General features: G+C 36.8%; 3 protein-coding genes across 3 annotated transcripts; all 3 read left to right on the top strand.

Moving 5' to 3' along the window:
* The first annotated feature begins 7,842 nt into the window (after positions 1-7,842).
* Positions 7,843-9,528, top strand: LOC141820261 (7-deoxyloganetin glucosyltransferase-like). Its single transcript, XM_074707552.1, has 2 exons — positions 7,843-8,372; positions 8,442-9,528. The coding sequence occupies exons 1-2, from the start codon at positions 7,850-7,852 to the stop codon at positions 9,371-9,373; spliced, it is 1,455 nt and encodes a 484-aa protein (XP_074563653.1). The 5' UTR covers positions 7,843-7,849; the 3' UTR covers positions 9,374-9,528.
* Positions 9,529-13,891: 4,363 nt separating this feature from the next.
* On the top strand, positions 13,892-15,437 carry LOC141819366 (thioredoxin domain-containing protein PLP3B-like). The gene is made up of 8 exons (XM_074706695.1): positions 13,892-14,050; positions 14,135-14,209; positions 14,302-14,349; positions 14,437-14,579; positions 14,656-14,728; positions 14,800-14,861; positions 15,021-15,118; positions 15,187-15,437. The coding sequence occupies exons 1-8, from the start codon at positions 13,967-13,969 to the stop codon at positions 15,294-15,296; spliced, it is 693 nt and encodes a 230-aa protein (XP_074562796.1). The 5' UTR covers positions 13,892-13,966; the 3' UTR covers positions 15,297-15,437.
* A 1,897-nt stretch (positions 15,438-17,334) lies between these two features.
* Positions 17,335-19,084, top strand: LOC141819356 (7-deoxyloganetin glucosyltransferase-like). Its single transcript, XM_074706687.1, has 2 exons — positions 17,335-17,941; positions 18,043-19,084. The coding sequence occupies exons 1-2, from the start codon at positions 17,419-17,421 to the stop codon at positions 18,972-18,974; spliced, it is 1,455 nt and encodes a 484-aa protein (XP_074562788.1). The 5' UTR covers positions 17,335-17,418; the 3' UTR covers positions 18,975-19,084.
* Positions 19,085-21,602: the final 2,518 nt, after the last annotated feature.

Below are 21,602 nucleotides of genomic sequence, written 5' to 3'. Positions count from 1 at the left end.
GGAGGAGGAAGAGGAAGAGGAGAGCACGCAGAGCAGCGGCGGGAGAAAGTCCACGATTTTGGGGAAGGTCGCGATTTTGGGGGAAAAATACCACATTTTCTATTTTCTACCGCCTTTTCCCATTCTCTAACCGCCAGTTTCTTAGAAAACAAATTTTCATTTTCCAGAAAATGAAATTGAAAACACAAACCAAACACTTATTTCTAAAAAACTGGAAAATGAAAATGAGAAAACACCCTGGAAAACACAAACCAAACGCAGCCTTATCTTGGGTGTTATGATCATGATGAGATTCTTTCCCAGCTGAAACCTATCTGTCACGACCATAACTACCATTCATAGGATTTAAGGGATTTTGATATCGCTCAGTGGATAGAGCGTCTCCCTCCTGCGTCGTGACCAACTGCAGTTTCTCGATTTACCTTCTCACAAATGGTCGTGGGGCCGATCGTGTGGGGCCGCTAAGGTGGCGAATTCCACCTTTATTGCAGAAAATAAGAGATTTTGATACCAACTAATGTTGGACGAGAGAATGATTATCTTATGGATAGTATTGAATCTGTTGTTTTGACTACGAACTTCAAAAATAATCAAATCTGTTGATTCGAAAAAAATACTTTGAGATAGGAAAAAATAAATAATACTATCAAAAATATTATTAAATTAAAAATATCTCCTTAAACATCAACTAACTAACAAGACGGTTATATAGATTCAAAATTCTAATAGGTAAAGAAAGGAAAAAAAATCATAATAGAAAAAAAAAATTAACCTCACAATCCTAAAATACTTAAATAGACTCAATATCTAAAATATAAAAAATAAAAATTATTATAAATAATCTAAATATTAAAAAAAATTAAAAATTATTAAAAAATAAAAATTATCAATAATAATAATAAAACAGATAGTTATTTGTTTGATATTAAGTTGCCACAACAAGACATTAGCCAGAAGAAGATCGACGAGCTCCTATTTACGATACACTCTTTTCTTGAGATGATGGTTCTTTTGAAGAGACTACTCGACAAAGCGTCCCCAAAGCCAAGTCTCAGATTGAGGCCAAGGTCAATTAGAGGCGGAAGACACAGAAAGTTGTATGATTTTCGGGTCAGAGATAGAACCAATATTGGCCAATCTGTCCGTCGTCGCCCACCTAGGAGTACACCCCGGATCCCTCCGCTCGCTGCTACATGCCTTCTTCCTATTATAGTCAAGCATCTGTCACTTCACCATTGCAGGAACCTCGCCAACCTTGTCGGCAAGCAATTCTAATCGCGAGCAGAGACAGCGATACAACTTTAATAATTGCCGTATTATAGTCTGTCCTAAAGGGTTTTCAACCTTCATTATATAAATCAGAAAAAGTCGAGTTCATACACCTAGGGCACATCATAAGTGGTAAGATATGAATCATACAAACAAAAGTATCTGGAGTCAATTTCCAACAAAGGCATCTGCTCAACATGATTGATTTACAAAAAATCTGATTACTAAATATTGGATCATTTTGCGCTTAATTCTTGGATTTATCTTAATATCATTTTATGATCTCCAATTACAGTATATTTGTAAGAATTTTCCTTCAAATGGGGGTCGTAATTAAAGGATGCTGGGCATCTATCTGGGTTGGCCGCTGCGTGTGCTTCCTGCTATACCCTGGTGGTCGATGGGAAACTTCCGTGGAACCGGACCGGTCACCCCAGGGATTGAGTCAATGCGACTAACTGGGATTATCATTAATATCACTTTCAAAAGCAACTTCTTTGTAATATTAAATAAGCAGGAGTCTGAGGTAGCTAGGGAATCTCATTCATGGCATAAATACCAAAGCAAACCTAGTAGAATATAAGCAAATGTGGAGTCAAGTATTTTTCTACGCGAGCTTTAGCCCGGGGGCCCGATCGACGGGCTTAAAAAAGAACTACCATTTAAATTTACTATAGAAAAAAAATAAAAAATAGATGTGAGAGAGAAAGATAGTCCGGGGATTTTCGATTAGATTGGGATTAGTGTGGCGATCATCCAACACAGCCTAATCTAAATTTGTACACTAGCAACCGTGGCAAATCTATAAGATGCTCAATCCATTCCATCCTGTCGGCCATCAATTTTGATAAAAATTATAGGCGATAAGGATCTCGATGTGATGCCTTGTGGAGCTTCATCACTTGTTGAGTAGTAGAGGTTCTTGTATAATTAATGGCTAACATGACTCTTTCTTGATAGACCTTACTAGAGTTTGATGATTCAGAAGGGTTTATAAAATTAACTTTTAACCTTCAAAGATCAATTACGGTTTACCATTCAAATTATCATTATTATTTTATTTTTCTAAAAAAATATTAAAAATTTATAAACACGCAAAATAAATTTTTAAAAATTGTACATTTATTTAAAATATTTATAGAATATAAGAAAAAATTAAAACTCATTTCGTAAGTTTATTCAATATTAAAATCTTCTATTTCATCTTTAAAAAATTATATTTCTTTTATTTAAAATCTGTTATGAGGGTTAAGAATGTGATTAAATATGTTAAGCAATCTTCTTTTAGATTAAGCAAGTTCAAAGAATGGGTAAAAATTAAAAGTAAGAACTCATTATGTTTAGATGTACCAACCAGATGAAACCTAACTTTTTTTATGTTGAATGTAGCTCAAAAATTTGAAAGAGCTTTTAATAGGCTTAGATCTTTAATAAGGAGAGATGATACTTGGATCAAATAGTAAACCTAAAAAGGAATTGAAGACTTTTGATGAGAAGTCAACAATTGTATATTAGAATAATGTTAGACTTTTTGCATCTTTATCGTATGTTTTAGATGTCCATTTACTTATTTACCCTTACTAAAAACTTGAAAAAATCCTTATATATTTTTTACAAGGGTAGATGTGTAATTTGAACTTTTAGGTTGGCGTCAACCCCCAATTTCCAGTTACCTCAATCTCATATGTACATTCACCATCTAAACCCAAACACCCATATGATGTCCATTGCACAAATTTCAAAAACTCAACTGAACATTTACATATGGGAAACCTTAAACCAAACACCCCCTTCATCTGTTTAGTCAACTAACGGTACTCGTTCATGGCCATGGGCGGATTTACATGGGCCTTTAATAATATTACTATACTATTATTATTATATAGATTTTTTAAATATGTATTATTCAATCCTTTAAAGATAAATAAATATGTATAATTGATGTGACGATAAAATTCAATTTTTTTACACAATTAGAGTTAGAGTTCGAATTCTCTCAACGATTAAATCATTTTTTATTATTATATTTTTGTTATTGAAAATTATATGTGACGTATAATAATTATATGGGGCTCTGGTGATGGCGACCGACATGATGGAATATTGGATCATCTTGAGCATGTTGTAGATTTTCCACGCTTAGTCTTGCTACGATACAAATTCACCCAACGTACAGAGACCGCCACTTTGAAAAGAATTTGGTCTTATGTACGTAATTCTATTACAATTTTAGTAATTTCTTAATGTAATGAATTAATTGTGAATTGAATGTAATAGGCGATTTCAAATCTTAAATTATATAACAATCGATTATTGGACTCGACTGTCCATATTAGTTGATTGCTCAAAATAATAATCGATTGATAGACTTTAAAAAATTAAATAAAATATTTTATAATTGATCGTTAGATTTGATTATCCATCATCAATTGATTACTGAAAAACAGTAATTGATTGCTAATTTAAAATACAAATAGAATGTTTCATAATCAAATGTTGGACTCAATTGTCCATTATCAATATAATCAATTGATAAAAAGTAGATAAAATTTAAAAACTGAATAAAATGTTTCGTAATTAATCATTGGACTTGACTGTTCATCATCAATTATTAGTTGATTGATAGAAAATAGCAATCAACTACTAGAACTTAAAAATCAAAATAGAATGTTTCATAATCGATCGTTGGACTCGACTATCCATTATCAATCGATTGCTAAAAAGTAATAATTGATTGATAAACTTAAAAAATCGAGTAGAATGTTCCGTAATCGATCATTAGACTCGACTTTCCTTCATTAATCAATTGTTGAAAATCATCAGTCAATTGAGAATGAAAAAATTAGTTATTTTAATTTTCGATCAAATTAACTGATGTTTTATCGATTTAGTTTGTGTTGGGTTGCAAGGGTGCAAACATAGTCCCACATCTAAAGTACATGGAAGAGATCATGGGGTTAAAAGAATGAAAAGTATCTCCATTGGTATGAGACCTTTTGGGTAGAGCCCAAGAACAAAGTCATGAGGGTTTAGGCCCAAAGTGGACAATATCATACTGGTTTGAACCTTAAAACAAAGGAAGTGGGTGCTCTTGTGTCTGAATCAAGAGGACCAGACACCAGGTGAGAAGTCCTAGTAGGTCGGGTAGACCGAGGGGCAAAAAGTCCTAGTTGCAACTAGGTGGGAAGTCCTAGTAGGTCGGGTGTACCGAGGGGTAAAAAATCCTGGTGGGTCGAGGATTCAGACATCAAAAACGACGTAAGCGCTCACTTGGCTACCAGGATTCATAAACTCTAGTACTTAACCTGGAGGTCTAGAGTTCGAATCCTGGGGAAGGCAAAAATCCACTGGCCAGGGGTGGAAAGACATAATGAGTAACGGCACGGCCGAGGGTCGTCGGTTGACGACATAAGGAGTCGCCAGTTGGGCCGCTAGTTGGGCCGCCTAAGGGACCGCCAAGGGGCCGAGGGGCCGGGTCGTTACAATAAAAAGGCGCAAATCCTGGTGGATCGAGGATTCAGACATCAAAAACGACGTTGGGGGAGCCTGTGGTTCTTTGTTTGAGGGGGGATTGTTGGGTTGCAAGGGTGCAAACATAGTCCCACATTTAAAGTATATGGAAGAGATCATGAGGTTAAAAGGATGGAAAGTATCTCCATGAGGGCTTCGACCCAAAGTGGACAATATTATACCATTGTGGAGATATTTTGATTCCATCGGTTATTATACTATTGTAGAGATATTTTGATTCCATCGGTTTTAACAGTTTGTTCACTTTTTGTTGGAAAGTTCGATCGATTTGGGATAAATTCAATTTGTTCAATTTTTGTCGAGAAATTTATCCGGTTCTGTTAATTAAATTTTTTTATTTATTTGATTTCAATTGAAAATATTCAGTCGAATTCGATTATTAACCAATTGCTCACCTTAATAGTAATGAGTTAATTTATATTGAACTATATAATTAATATCACTAAAATATTATAAATATTTTTAAAAATCTAAACAAAAAAAAATTAAATAAATATTAATAAATAGATGTAGCTAATCGTTTAAATATTCATCGATTTACTTGAGACGTCGACCCAACTGTAATGTAGATTCGACCAAGGCTTAGAATCATCGATTTGACGGTTTTTAGTGTTGGGTTGCAATGATGCAAACATAGTCTCACATCTAAAATACATTATGGGGTTAAAAGGATGGAAAGTATCTCCATTGGTACGAGGTCTTTTGGGGAGAGTCCATGAACAAAGTCATAAGGGTTTAGGTCTAAAGTGGACAATATCATGTCATTGTGGAGATATTTTGATTCCATCGGTACTAATAAGTGGTATCAGAGCGAGACCACACTTCACCGGACTAACCGCCGGATGAGTCAGGATCCAGATCTAACCATGTGGTTTGAACCTTAAACAAAGGAAGTGAGTGCTCCCGTGTCTGAATCAAGAAGACCAGACACCATGTGAGAAGTCCTAGTAGGTCGGGTAGACCGAGGGGAGAAAAGTCCTAGTTGCGACTAGGTGGGAAGTCCTAGTAGGTCGGATGGACCGAGAGACAAAAAGTCCTAACTGCGGCTAGGTGGGAAGTCCTAGTAGGTCGGGTGGATTGAGAGGTAAAAAGTCCTGGTGGGTCGAGGATTCAGACATCAAAAACGACGTTGGGGGGCCTGTGGTCCTTTGTTTGAGGGGGGATTGTTGGGTTGCAAAGGTGCAAACATAGTCTCACATCTAAAGTACATGGAAGAGATCATGGGGTTAAAAGGATGGAAAGTATCTCCATTGGTATGAGGCCTTTTGGGAAGAGCATAAGAACAAAGTCATGAGAGCTTAGGCCCAAAGTGAATAATATCATACTATTGTGGAGATATTTTGATTCCATCGATTTTAACAGTTTATTCAGTTTTTGTTGAAAAGTTCCATCGATTTGGGATAAATTCAATATGTTCAATTTTTATTGAGAAGTTTATCCGGTTCTGTTAATTAAATTTTTTTTATTTATTTGATTTCAATTGAAAATATTCAGTCGAATTCGATTATTAACCGATTGCTTACCTTAAGTAATGAGTTAATTTATATTGAACTATATAATTAATATCACTAAAATATTATTAAAAATTTTTAAAAATCTAAAACAAAAAAAATTTAAATAAATATTAATAAATAGACTTAGCTAATCGTTTAAATATTCATCGATTTACTTGAGACCCAACTCTAATGTAGATTCGACCCAGGCTTAGAATTGTCGATTTAACGGTTCTTAGTATTATGTTGTAAGGGTGTAAACATAGTCCCACATCTAAAGTATATGGAAAAGATCATGGGCTTAAAAGGATGAAAAGTATCTCCATTGGTATGAGGCCTTTTGGGGAGAGCTCAAGAACAAAGTCATGAGGGTTTAGGCCTAAAGTGGACAATATCATGCCATTGTGGAGATATTTTGATTCCATCGGTACTAACAAGTGCTATCAGAGCGAGATCGCTCTTCACTGGACTAACCGCCGAATGAGTCATGATCCAGATCTAACCATATGGTTTGAATATTAAACAAAGGAAGTGGGTGGACCGAGGGGCAAAAAGTTCTGGTAGGTCGAGGATTCAGACATCAAAAACGACATTGAGGGGGGCGCAAGGGTGCAAACATAGTCTCACATCTAAAGTACATGGAAAAGAGATTCAGACATAAAAACGACATTGAGAGGGGTCTGTGATCCTTTGTTTGAGGGGGGATTAATGTTGGGTTGCAAGGGTGCAAACATAGTCCCACATCTAAAGTACATGAAAAAGATCATAGGGTTAAAAAGATGGAAAGTATCTCCATTGGTATAAGGCCTTTTGGGGAGAGTCTAAGAACAAAACCATGAGAGTTGAGGCCCAAAGTGGACAATATCATATCATTGTGTAGATATTTTGATTCTATCGGTTTTAACACTTAGAAGGTCAACTCAGATTATTATGATTCATGATTCAGAATTGCCAATTCATGGTATGATTCACGGTTCAAGATTATTATTATTATTTAAAAATTATAAATTTATAAAAATATATATAAAGAAGGACTTTCCTACATATCCCCTAAAATTTTAAAGGAGTATTTCAAACCTTGGAATTATAGCCATCAGTATTTTATGTTTGAGGTATCAAAACTTTTTCGAATTTATTATCAATAAATAAATTGAATATTATGATCTTCATTTAGATTAGATATTTTCTCGCCCCTCCGAGATCGAGACGATAAACATTCTCCTTGTATTATAATTGAAGAATTGTAACCGAAAATGATTGAGATTTCAAAATTAATAATAATAAAATAGATATGAAAATGATGAAAATAGAATTTGAAGAATAAAGAATGCTAAATCGTTTCTATTAATTAAATAAACTCAATCGTTAAAAATAAAATAAAAATCACATAGAATATTACTTTCACTCCTTCTCTTCCACTTTTAAATCACACTAACATAAACGAACTGGTACAGATCGAATACCAACTCGGCCCGTGGCAGGTCTATTAATTCTTAGCTATATATAGTAGTGCGGCCAGAACAGAAGAGCAAGGAGAGAAAGGGAGAAGCGAGGCTATGGGAGACGCGTCGAGTCAGAGGAAGAAGAAGCCTCACGCGGTGTGCATCCCGTACCCCGCTCAGGGCCACGTCACGCCGATGATGAAGCTGGCGAAGCTCCTACGGTTCTACGGCTTCCGCATCACCTTCGTCAACACCCACTTCAACCACATGCGCCTGCTCCGCTCCCGCGCCGTCGTCCCTTCGGATGTTGCCGACCCGGATTTCCGCTTCGAGTCCATCCCCGACGGCCTCCCGCCTTCCGACACCGACGCCACACAGGATATCCCCTCCCTCTGCGACTCCATCTCTAAGCACGCGCTCCTGCCGTTTCTCGACCTTCTGCGCCGCCTTAACCCCGATGACGGCGACGCGCCGGCCGTCTCCTGCATCGTCTCCGATGGCATCATGAGCTTCACCCTGGACGCCGCCAGGGAGCTCCGAATCCCTGAGGTCATCTTCTGGACTACCAGCGCCTGCGGCTTCATGGGCTACCTCCACTACCAACGCCTCATCGACCGCGGCCTCACGCCCTTCAAACGTAATCGAATCTTCTCTAAATTTCTCAACAATTAATTAGCAATCAACATTTTTTTTGTGTGTGTTTTAGACGAAAGCGACATCACGAACGGATTCTTGGATACTCCGATCGATTGGGTGCCGGGAATGAAGGACATTAGGCTGAGAGACTTCCCGTCCTTCATCCGGACCACCGACCGGGACGACATCATGCTCAACTATCTCAACAGCGAGGCACAGCGCGCCTCCATCGCCGCAGCGGTAATCTTGAATACTTTCGACGAGCTGGAGGGACCTGTCCTGGAGGCGATGGCGGCGATCCTCCCCCCGATCTACACCGTCGGCCCACTCTCCTTGCTGCTCCAGCACGACCAGATTCCTGACGCCCTCGCCTCTCTCCGCTCCAACCTTTGGAAGGAGGAGAGCGGGTGCTTGGAGTGGCTGGACTGTCGGGCGCCGCGCTCGGTGGTATACGTCAACTTCGGGAGCATAACGGTGATGAGCAACGAGCAGCTGGTGGAGTTCGCGTGGGGGCTGGCGAACTCAGAGCACGAGTTCCTGTGGGTGATCCGGCCTGATCTGGTGCAGGGGCACGCGGCGGTGCTGCCGGCGGAGTTCGTGGAGAAGACTCGGGAGCGCGGGATGCTGGCCAACTGGTGCCCGCAGGAGGAGGTGCTGGACCACGCCTCCGTGGGAGGGTTTCTGACGCACAGCGGCTGGAACTCGACGCTGGAGAGCATCGTCGGCGGGGTGGCGATGCTGTCGTGGCCCTTCTTCGCGGAGCAGCAGACCAACTGCAGGTACGCGTGCACGGAGTGGGGGAACGGGATGGAGATCGACAACAACGTGAGGAGGGAGGAAGTGGAGGGGCTGATAAGGGAGCTGATGGGGAACGGGGAGAAGGGGAGGGAGATGAGGAGGAGGGCCGCAGGGTGGAAGGAGGCGGCGGAAAGGGCGGCGCGGCCGGGGGGCTCGTCGTTCCTCAACCTGGCGAGATTGGTAGACCTGCTGCGCAACTTCTGAATGGGTTTGAAACTTTGCCGTTTCCCTCAACAGAAAATAAATGCTACAAGGAAACCAACTGTAATATTTAGGCGACTGTTCGGCTTTTCACAGCAGAAAATCAAAATAAAATAGTTAATATAAATCAATTATATATCTTGCTCATTTACTTTGAATTTGAGTTCTGTTAGCATTCATAATGGGAGATCCTTTTCATACGGTTGGTTGAGAGAGCGGCTCTCTACTTCGGGAGCTATTCTTATTTATTAAAAATAAATAAATAAAATTATTGATAGTGAAGAAATATAAAATATAATATATAAAATTATTGAGAGAGCGAATGCGACAACTCGTAAATATTTCGGCCTGTCTCCTGGTGTTATTTGATGGCTGTCTTTATCTAAAACTTTCCTCTCTTTAATCCTTAATAGCTTTTAAATGTATGACAGAAAATCAAAATAAAATAGTTAATATAAATCAATTCTCTTGCTCATTTACTTTAAATTTGAGGTTCATTAAATTATTAGATAGAACAAAATAAGTACTTAATTGTTTGAGAGTTACGATCACAATTGTAGCAAGATGCGAATGCTATAGATTTGTTTATGGGACATAGCTGAGTTAGTTACGACGGAACAGAGTTGTAGAAAAGGACAAGATTCGAATCTCGACGAAGCCGAGATAATAATCTCCTATGTCGTAGTCAATTGCAGTTTTTTGATTTATTTTTTCACAGATGATCGTGAGATCGACCATATGAGATCGCTGAGATGATGAATTTCACTTTTTATAGAAGATTATTATTATTCTTCACGTGTGGTCCCCATCAGTCGATAATCCTCAAATAATTTTTGTACTTAGCTCCATCCGCGTAGAGCCAAAATGTGAATGTGACTACTCGTAGTACGCATCAATTTATATGATACAATAAATTCTTGGAATATCTGAAAAATAAAAAAGATGTTCAACCTTGTAGCATTAGAAAATAGAACAGCGAAATTGAATTTCGTTAGATGAAGTTTAAATTAATTGATTAAATGGACTACATAGAAAAGGTGAGATTAAAAGTAAGAAGGAAATAAAATTTATGTAAGAAATAATAAACTTTAATTATAGTTGGTGCAATTTAATTTAAAATTTTAATATATTTAATTAAGTACGAGAAGAAAATTATAAATAAATCAATCTCTGATTAATATCAATCTATAATTGATCTAAACAATTTAAAAGTAATCAACATGCTCAACAATTGATGGAAGTCCTAACAAATTATAGAAAATATAATCTAATGTTAGAATAAAAATGAAAATAATAGAGGAGTGAATTCTAAATAAGTGTGGATTAGATGTTTGATAAGTAGAAAGTTCTAAAGGAGTAAATTTTAGATCAAAATAAATGTCCTAGATGAGTAAACTTTAGGTAAAAGAGAAATTTTGAAACAGTGAACTTCAAACAAATAAGAAGTCTTGATTAACAAGTAGAATAAATATCAAATAAGCTTAGTATATCAGATACACCATATACTAAGCATATTTCTGTATTCTATGATGTTTTTAGACTAATCCTTGTGTTGCAGAAAAAATAGGATTTCGAACGATTGAAAAAAGTTTCTTGTCGACCAAACTATTATTTTGAATGCATGAATTATCAAATAAATAATTTTATAATCGAATAAAACAAATTTATAAACACTTGCAGTGGAGCCTTTAGATCCTTAGGTTGAGTTTTCTGTCTGTTATCGGATGAGCAATTATGAACATGAATGAATAGCCCTCGCTATTCACAAACCAAATCCTCTCAAATTATTGTTCTTCATTAATGTCAAGAAGCCCTCTCAAATTCTCTCTTTCTCACTTAAATGCAATAGTACAGTGGAGTTTTCTAAAGGCAAAAAACTCAAACCACATGTCTGTACAAACATGAGCGGTTATCACGTTTGCACGTTGTACAGACATGATTCCAACACAAACATTCTAGACGATTAGAAGAAAATCTGAGTGAGCTAGACTCCATGATAAATCTTCGGTCAATTATTAATTGATGTTATGGCATATAATATTTAGGTCCGAGTTATCAGAGGAGACTCTAGATGCTTGAAAAAATTAAGTTATCAAGAATATTTGAGAAGTTATCTAGACGAAAGCTGACACATGGGCTTTAGGATGACCGAAAGTGTCTCCAAAAGAACGAAGCATGGATAAACAACAGAGACCGAGCCGTTGGATCAGGTGACAGTCATTCTCCTATTATATATTATTTTCCCTTCCAAATCACCTATAATTCTTAACTTTCCTTCCTAATACGAATCTTATAAGCTCATTTACATGGACAATGATTAGATTTTAACGAAGGTATTTTGTAATGGGGGTAATTCATCTCCAAGTAGCTAAATTAAATTATGATATTTTAATGTTTGACAAAGAGTTTCATTTGGGTATGCTTATGTATTGAATTTGTAAAATACTTGCTAAATTACTTATGAAGTTTGTGACTCGACTAAAGGTGGATTTTAAAAGGAGGAACATAAATGACCCTTATTCAATTTATAAGGACTTTGACAGGTTGTATAAAGGACATTGTTAACCTACTGTTGGTGTTCTTATAATGAGGAATTGATCACACCACCTCACCTTTAAGCATGCGAAATTGAAATAGTGGGGCGTCTAGACAAGGCACAAGACCTGTTTATTTAAGAGATAGAAATAAAAATTATGATATTTTTTATTTATTTCCTTAAAAAAATAAATTATTTTTCGATCTTTTATTTATCGAAGGAAAGGACTTATAAATTCATCGATCATTTTTTAAAATAATTTTTATCCGTCCAAATCTCCCTCTCAATTCACTCGCTTGTGCAATTAAATTTCTCTAACCCAATTCGTAATTACGTCTCTCACGATAACGAACTGGTGACCCCACGCCTCATGTCGGCTCTGTGCGAGGCTGTGGTTATATATTTTTTTTCTTTCCTTTCTCTTTTCTCATTTCCTTCTAGATTTTTTTTATAGTTTCTGTTTTTTTCTTTACCTTTTCAATTTTTTCCCACCGTAATTTTTTTTTGGTAATATAGATATCCAAATCCAATAAATTTTAAAGGTAACCATTGAATTATTGCGATGACCCATCCAAACGGCCATCATTATTAGACATGCCAAAAAAATTCTTTATAATATGCTTAGTTGGGACTCGAATCTTAGATGCTTGATTAATCCCTAGAAGACTTGACTGCTGCACCATATCCTTGGAGGACCTGACCACTGCACCGTAATCCTAGGGCAAATCTCTTTCCTTTCCGTTCCCTCTTTCAAAATAAATAGAGGGTAAAAGAATCATACTAACAAACAAGCCTCATATTAGTAACAAACACAAAATTCAAATTAGTAATAATAACCTACATGATTTTAAGAGGGCATTTGATTGGGGATTATTGTTGATAGCTTTGGTTATCTATTAACCTTGGTTATCTATCCAAGGTTATAGTTATTAGTTCCGATTATGATCGATTATCAAGTAATGCAGTATCACTACCACATCTGCAAATGAGTATTCAGAAATCTTTGACAGCTTAAGATTTTTTACGATTTTGGATGTTCACAGGAATTTTTTTCATGATTACCCTATAATTTTAAAATTGAGTTAATTGAAATATACCACGAAATCTAATTGTAATCAAGTTAATTAATCTAATAAATTTTAATTTAAATACTTATAAATTTAAAAGAGATAATTTATTTTAAATTTTAAAAAATAAAATTAATGAATTATATTTATTAATTTAATGAATTATATTATTAAAAATAATTATTTTATTAAAATATATAAATTTATTTTAAATTAAAAAATAAAATTAATAAATTATTGTTATTGATTGAATGAATTATTTTATTAAATAATTATTTTAATAAATTATTTTATTAAAAATTTAATAAATTATTTTAATGAATTATTTTATTAATATATAAATTTATTTTAAATTTTAAAAAATAAAATTAATGAATTATATTTATTAATTTAATAAATTATGTTATTAAAATAATTATTTTAATAAATTATTTTATTAAAAATATATAAATTTATTTTAAATTTAAAAATATAAAAAATTATATTTATTTTATATATATTATCAATTTATTATCATCATTAATGATTAATATTATCAATTTATTATCATCATTAATAATATTAATGATTATAAATAAATTTAACCAAATAATATTAGATTATATTTTATAGTTCATAACTTTTATTATATGATTATTTGATAATCACATAATTAAGATTATATATATATATGATAATTTAAACCAATTGCACCTAAAAGAATTAAGAAAAAAATAGTTTAAGGATTTATTTTAGGATTCTATTTTTTCATATTTTAAAATTCTATATTTTCTGATAATTTTAAATATTTGTAATTATTTAAGCAAAGTAAGTTCGGGCACGGGCCACTTGGGCTCGAGCGGGCCTATGCCGGCACCCCCTTCCAATGGCGTTTTTGGGGATCGTTTGTTAAAATTGCCAAGAAATTTAGCCCTAAAATCAACTTTCTTTCTTCTGTCGATTCTGCTCCGTGATCTCTGAGACCGACTGAAGAAGCGAAGGAGAGGGAGGAAGATGGATCCCGATTCGTTTCGTTCGACTTTTTCCAGTCTCGCCTTCGGCAACGTAATTGCAGCAGCAGCGAGAGACTACCAAAAGGTGAGATTTTTTTTCCGCATCAAGATATGCGTATCATTAGATCCGATGAGAGGTTGATCTAATGCCAGTAAGCTCCTGTTGTAGGAACTGTTAGCTAAAGAGAAGGCTCAGCCAAGCACATCTGCCGATGAAATTGTGGATCTTGATGAACTGATGGATGTAAGCGGAAGAGCAAAAAAAAAAAAGAAGATCTTGTGTACTTGTCTTGCATATATTAATTGCTATCTGTATTGGTTTCGCATCTATATCAGGATCCTGAACTTGAGAAATTGCATGCTGAAAGAATTGCTGCTCTCAAGGTATATAAATTCTGGACCTTTTGTTCCTGTACTTGCATTCTTCTGTTTTATGACAATTTGCGATTGTCGTTGCATTTCTCCATGCAGAAAGAGGTCGAAAAGAGAGAAGTCCTCAAAAAACAGGGTCACGGTGAATATAGAGAGATAACTGAAGGGGAATTTCTTGGGGAAGTTACAGGAAGTGAACGAGTTATTTGTCATTTCTACCACCGTGAATTTTATCGCTGCAAGTAATCTATCTTATCATTGTCATCTTATGTGTTCCTTCTGTGCTCTTCAGTAGTATCTCTTTAATGGATCATGTAGGATAATGGACAAGCATTTGAAGGCCCTAGCACCAGTGCACATTAATACTAAGTTTATCAAGCTGGATGCTGAAGTTAGTAAACATAACTCTGTTGCTTTCATAATTCTAAAGCTGGAACTGACTATACTAGATTTTCCTCACAGAATGCACCATTTTTCGTGACGAAATTGGCAATCAAAACACTGCCCTGTGTTATTTTATTCAGGTAAAATTTCAGTATATCAATTTTTGTAGATCAGATTCAGAAGTGAGATTTGTTTTATCGTCTTCAAGTTAATTAATCGACCTTCAGTTTATTGCATATGATGTATGAATTCAGTGGTACTAAATTCAATGGCTCAAACTGATTTTTTTTTTTCTCCAGGAATGGCATTGCCTTTGATAGGATAGTCGGCTTTCAAGATCTTGGAAGCAAAGATGATTTTACTGCCAGAGCTTTAGAAAATCTTCTTAAAAGAAAAGGCAAGCACTTTCTACTAGCTTCTTCTTACATGTATGCTTCTCGTTATCTAACATGATTTTTTTTTCAGGAATTATTGATGAGAAGCAGAATTGTGATGACGATGCGGATGATGCAGAAGAGTATGCTGGAAATAGGAGCATCACGTCTTCAACAATACAGTATTCTGATTCAGACTAATCAGCAAATGCCACAATTACATTTGGAGGTATCGAAGTCCTACTCATATGCCTTTTCATTTCATGTATGACAGTTAAATTGGTTTAAACTCAAAAAATTTCCATCCTTTTCTATCTATGTTTGATCAGTTTTATATTTTAAATTGCCCCTGCGTCAAATAGTTTATGATCGATCGCACAATGCCGGTCCTAGTAACTACCAGTGGCATAGTTCGGATTTTAATTAGCATATTTTCTTATTTGTTTGTGTCTTGTGATGTTATTTAGAGATGATATTTTTCGAAGTTGATGAAAGTGCAAGATTATCTTTAGTTTAACTCTTAAATCATTGTCACAAGCACGTTTAGGAAAGTAGTCTTGAAAGTGGTAAAATAATCACATAAAAGATGTTTTATATCAATAAAAAATTTAGCAGATTGAAAATTTTAAATTTATATTAAGTAGGGGTTATTTGATATGATATATTGTGTAGTTAATATTGTTAGTAAATTTTTATAATATAAAAATATTAATATTGTTAAGTTAAAAAGTCTTTTTTTAATGATTATAGACAAAATGAGAAATAAATAATTTGATAAGAATGAAACTAATAAAGAGAGATTTTTAATTAAAGAATATTTTAAAATTAATTATTTAAATTATATTATTGATCAGATTATTTTTTATTTTAAAATAAGAAGATTTTAAATGCTATTCAAAATTTGAAAGAATTACGTAAATGGACCGTTGAGCTCTAGGAACTTTGAATAGTCCAAGATTATTAGATATTTTGTATCAATCCTTTGAAAAAAGAAGATTATATTTTCTATTTTTGATAAATGAAAAATTCTATTAATTTTTTTTGGAATTTCTTTCCCCATAGAGATATTCAATGGAACCAACTATTATTATTGATGATACGGTAATATTTATAATTTATGTGTGAATCGCCGTATGCTGTGAAACAATTTATTATTATAAAAATTGATGAATACAATCAACTCTCATTAATAATTTCATCTTTAGATAAAAACAAGTATGAGTGGAATATCACAGATAGAAAGTGTACTTAATAATAATAATAATAATAATAATAATAATAATAATAATAATAATAATAATAAAAAGTAGTTCTTGCAGTTGGACCTAGAAAAATTAAAATTGTTTAGTGATGATTTTTTAAAAGAAAAACATTTGAATTTTAAATATTTTTTAAAATATGACATATTATATGATATTTTAGATTTATAAAATAAAATAAAACAAATGTTAGTATAGTTACAATAGAAATAAAATTTTCAAAATTAAAATTAATAAAAATTTATTGACACTCAATAATGTCTTTAAAAAATTAAAAAAATTTAATAATTTTATCAATTAAAAAGATTTATTATTAAAATTTGAATTATTAATTTTACATTTTTTTTAAAAAAACTAAATTTTATATAAATATAAAATATAAAAATTAATATTTCTTATTTTAACAAATATTAAAATCTCAAATATTTTTTTTATTTAGAATCTTAAAAATGATCGAGACGCTCTGAAGATACGCGAACGTACTAAAACACTTTGTTCAAATAGAGCTTATTATTATTATTTTATTATTTTTGCTACTAAAAATGTGAATAAGTTGTTTCACCTAAAAGAGAAAACACAAAGATAAAAGCAGCCATTACGCTACGTAACTAATTTTTAATGATACCCAAAACAATAAGAAAAAACAGAGATGACTCGGGTTTCAGAAGTCCACAAAATCGCATACTTTTTGAAATACCATACGACCGCATACTTTTGATCTGAATCTTTCCAAAAGCGCACGTGACTTGTCTTGTTCGAATTTTCATTCTCTTAAAAAAAAATTCTATAATGAATCATAATTAGTATTTAAATAGTAAATATTTAGATAAATCATTCAACATCTTGTCGCACGCTGCATCTTTATCCATGGCGTAACTTATGTGATCCTTATTGCTTTGGGAGTTGGAGAGATGCAAATTAATTGAACATCAGCTGAAATATTCGGTTTTGGTCTTTTCATTGTGTTTGTTAATGGCGAAAATGCCTCTTTCTTGACTTTACATTGAGGTACAGGCCAGAGCATAGGAGCAAGGAGCCAAGGACTGAGGAGGAGAAAGGTGGCCATGGATGATGCTCCAAGACAGCCGGAGAAGAAGCCTCATGCGGTGTGCATCCCGTACCCCGCTCAGGGCCACGTCACGCCGATGATGAAGCTGGCGAAGCTCCTCCGGTTCTACGGCTTCCGCATCACCTTCGTCAACACCCACTTCAACCACCAACGCCTGCTCCGCTCCGGCGCCGTCGTCCCTTCGGATGCTGTCGACCTGGACTTCCGCTTCGAGTCCATCCCCGACGGCCTCCCGCCCTCCGAAACCGACGCCACGCAGGATGTCCCCTCTCTCTTGCACTCCATCTCCAAGCACGCGCTCCTGCCGTTTCTCGACCTCCTGCGCCGCCTTAACGCCGATGACGGCGACGCGCCGCCCGTCTCCTGCATCATCTCCGACGGATCCATGAGCTTCACCCTGGACGCCGCCAGGGAGCTCCGCGTCCCTGAGGTTGTCTTCCGGACTTCCAGCGCCTGCGGCTTCATGGGCTACCTCCACTACCAACACCTCATCGACCGCGGCCTCACGCCCTTCAAACGTAATCGAAAGTGATATCACGAACGGATATCCCTGAGGGTTGTCTCTCTAAATTTCTTAAGAATTAACTAACAATCAACAATTTTTTGTGTGTATTTATAGACGAAAGCGATATCACGAACGGGTACTTGGATACTCCGATCGATTGGGTGCCGGGAATGAAGAACATGCGGCTGAGGGACTTCCCGTCCTTCATCCGGACCACCGACCGGGACGACATCATGCTCAACTACTGCAACCGACAGGCACAGCGCTGCGCCCTCGCCCAAGCGGTAATTTTTAATACTTTCGACGAGCTGGAGGGACCGGTCCTGGAGGCGATGGCGGCGATTCTCCCCCCGATCTACACCGTCGGCCCGCTCTCCTTGCTGCTCCAGCACCACCAGATTCCTGACGCCCTCGCTTCGCTCCGATCCAACCTTTGGAAGGAGGAGAGCGGGTGCTTGGACTGGCTGGACAGCCGCGCGCCGGGCTCGGTTGTGTACGTCAACTTCGGGAGCATAACGGTGATGAGCCACGAGCAGCTGGTGGAGTTCGCGTGGGGACTGGCGGACTCAGAGTACGAGTTCCTGTGGGTGATCCGACCGGACCTGGTGCGGGGGCACGCGGCGGCGCTGCCGGCGGAGTTCCTGGAGAAGACTCGGGAGCGCGGGATGCTGGCCAGTTGGTGCCCGCAGGAGGCGGTGCTGGGCCACGACGCCGTGGGATGTTTTCTGACGCACAGCGGCTGGAACTCGACGCTGGAGAGCATCGTCGGTGGGGTGGCGATGCTGTCGTGGCCCTTCTTCTCGGAGCAGCCGACCAACTGCAGGTACGCGTGCACGGAGTGGGGGAACGGGATGGAAATCGACAACAACGTGAAGAGGGAGGAAGTGGAGGGGCTGATAAGGGAGCTGATGGGGAACGGCGAGAAGGGGAGGGAGATGAGGAGGAGGGCGGCTGGGTGGAAGGAGGCGGCGGACAGGGCGGCGCGGCCGGGGGGCTCGTCTTTCCTCAACCTAGCGAGATTGGTCGACCTGCTACGCAACTTCTGAATGAGCTCAAACTTCGTCGTTTCCCTCGACAGAAAATAAAATAAAGGATTTATTTTATAAAAGGAAACCAACGAAGTGACTAAAAACCGAAATATTGAGGCGACTGTTCGGCCTTTCTCTAATTTATCTGATTTTTTTTCCTTTTAATCATTAATAGCCTTTAAATTTATGGTAGAAAATCAAAATGAAAGAGTTAATATAAATCAACTCTTTTGTTCATTCACTTTGAATTTGAGCTACTCCAACTTTGCTTTCTAGTCCTAGTTTTCTTCCTCACCCCTATGTGTCGTGGAAAAACTCTCGACTCGACTTGGATGTTTGTCGTTCCATCAATTTTGGTCTGGGTTGGAGATATCCTCTTTGGTCCTCCTCCTTTTTCACCCAGATCAACAATTGATGACCCCTTAGTTTACCCGATCAAGAGGCTACCAGGTCAACTGTCGACTCGATTAATTGTTGACTCGATAAGAGCCAACCCAATAAGGAATTTTCTGACCAAAGATGATTCAATCCTTATCCAATCTACTTGTGATGACCTATCTAGAGCCCTTAAGAAATTGGTCTATTGCTTAATTTCAATCGGATCATTTTGACGTTGTCTTTGAGAAACTTGAACTGAGATGTCGAAGTGGAAGACGACCTGCTTTTGAAGAAATGGTGGGACCATGTTCTCAATTTCGGTATGAGTCGATCTAATGGTTTCAAACCAGAACTCGGTAGATGATCTACGGGTTCGCTAGTGATGAGAACTTTGTTCTTGAGATGGACGGAGGATCACTAACAAGTGGAAGGATTTTTGTGGGTTCCTAAGGTGGGACATGACGACAAGGATGGTTCAGCTCCGAGAAGATAAAAGAAGATGAGCATAAGTGCAAGAAGCCTTGTGGACTTACGGGGCTTATGATGTGGGGAGGTAAAAGAGCCACGCGGCAGACCCAATCAAAATAGAGTCACCTCAGTTCAACCCGACAAGTAACTCGGGTTAGGTACTCATACGTTGAGGTGGGATCGCATATCTACAGTCCGACTTGAACTAAGCATGAAAGGAGAGCTTAGCCAGATGGATGGCTAAGAGAGAGAGTGAGTTATTAAATTGAATGGAATCCATATATATTTTTATAATATGATATTACCTATTTTGGATCTACATTTTTATGATTTTGTTTGAGTTTTATCCAAAAGGTGTCGTACCAATAAGATATTTTTCATCTTATAATCGTAAAAGGATCTTTTCTATGTATTTTCAATGTGGGACTTTGATTGTATCCCAACAATTTACTCCTCAAACAAAGGACCACTGGGAGCTTATCCTTAACGGTCCCAACGGACCTCTTATTGATATAAGTCTCAATGGATCCGCCTCTAACAGTCCTAATGGATCCCTTATTGGTATGGGTCCTAACGGATCCGCTCCCTTAACAGTTCCAACGGACTCCTTATTGGTACGGGTCCCAATTGACTCGTCTCCTTAACGATCCCAACGGATCCCTTAATAGGAGCCCCCACCACATGAATCCGTTCTAATACCATTGTTATATCTGACAGAATCCATATATATCTCTACAACGGTACGATATTATCCACTTTAAGCTCACGCTCTCATGATTTTGTTTTTGGGATTTACCCAAAAGATCTCATACTAATGAGATATTTTCCATCTTATAATCCTAAGACGATCTTTTTCATATATTTTCAATGTGAAACTTTGATTGTATCTTAACATGACTAGGACACAGTTCCGAGGACATGGATAGAAGTGCGAGGGTGCATGGTGAGGTTTTACCCCACTCTCTTTGAGTCTAGTATAAAAGATTATTCTTATAGGTGGGCGGAGGTAGATAATGTTTTTTTCTACTATCTAACTATACAGTTTTGTTGAGATTTTTTTTTTTCTTCTCGACGTTAGACTTGAGTGTTGGAGGAGTTTCGTTAAGATTTGTCTTAGTCCCTCTTCTAACATTACTCTTTGGTTGCAGTCTTCTTGTTCACTCGTCAGTCATGGAAAAACTCTCGACTCGACTTACGCCTCCTTCGTTTACCCAATCAGGAAGCGGCCTGATCAAATGTCAACCCGATTAGCTACTGACCCGATAAGAGTCGAGGCGATCGGACTCTCATCCGATCTACTTGCAGTGATTTATCTGTCTATAGTCCACAAGAAGTCTATCCATCACTCAATTGGATCACCAACGTATAATAATTAAGAATAAATATTTTTTCTGTGCGATGATCACATGGATCCTTATCTAGGAGTAACATGCGAAGCTTTTTGTCACATTCACCATGTGCCACCAAAGACCATTGCAATGCCTTTAACATAGAGCAACTCCTGTGAAGGGTATAAGCTTAGACAAAAGGAAAGACAAACGCTGACAGATATCATAGCATTCAAATTTTGCAAAGTTTGATCGTACAGGTATAAAAACAAAAAAAAAAAAAAACCCAAAGCATCTCAGGATATATTCGCATAGATCACGCCAAACACTTGTTCATGCCTAGCACTAAGTTAGTGCTAGCTAGAATTGATAATATAGCGTCCAAAAACTCAGGCATCTCAATGCGAGCATGCAGGAATTAAAATCCTTGTAATCTCCTTTAGTTTCCTCTGTATCTCAATGCCCTGATTCA

Source organism: Curcuma longa, chromosome 2, assembly GCF_044706935.1.
Source record: "Curcuma longa cultivar G26 ecotype Majalengka, Jawa Barat chromosome 2, ITB_CL_G26_1.1, whole genome shotgun sequence".
Lineage (NCBI taxonomy): Eukaryota > Viridiplantae > Streptophyta > Magnoliopsida > Zingiberales > Zingiberaceae > Curcuma > Curcuma longa.
The sequence above is the reverse complement of the archived record's forward strand: the minus strand, read 5'-3'. Positions and strand labels throughout refer to the sequence as shown.

Coding starts and splice junctions, on each gene's coding strand:
- LOC141820261 (XM_074707552.1), top strand. CDS start 7,850: ATGGGAGACGCGTCGAGTCAGAGGAAGAAGAAGCCTCACGCGGTGTGC. Junction 8,373..8,441: donor CGGCCTCACGCCCTTCAAAC/GTAATCGAATCT, acceptor TGTGTGTTTTAG/ACGAAAGCGACATCACGAAC.
- LOC141819366 (XM_074706695.1), top strand. CDS start 13,967: ATGGATCCCGATTCGTTTCGTTCGACTTTTTCCAGTCTCGCCTTCGGC. Junction 14,729..14,799: donor TTATCAAGCTGGATGCTGAA/GTTAGTAAACAT, acceptor TTTTCCTCACAG/AATGCACCATTTTTCGTGAC. Junction 15,119..15,186: donor AAATCTTCTTAAAAGAAAAG/GCAAGCACTTTC, acceptor TTTTTTTTTCAG/GAATTATTGATGAGAAGCAG.
- LOC141819356 (XM_074706687.1), top strand. CDS start 17,419: ATGGATGATGCTCCAAGACAGCCGGAGAAGAAGCCTCATGCGGTGTGC. Junction 17,942..18,042: donor CGGCCTCACGCCCTTCAAAC/GTAATCGAAAGT, acceptor GTGTATTTATAG/ACGAAAGCGATATCACGAAC.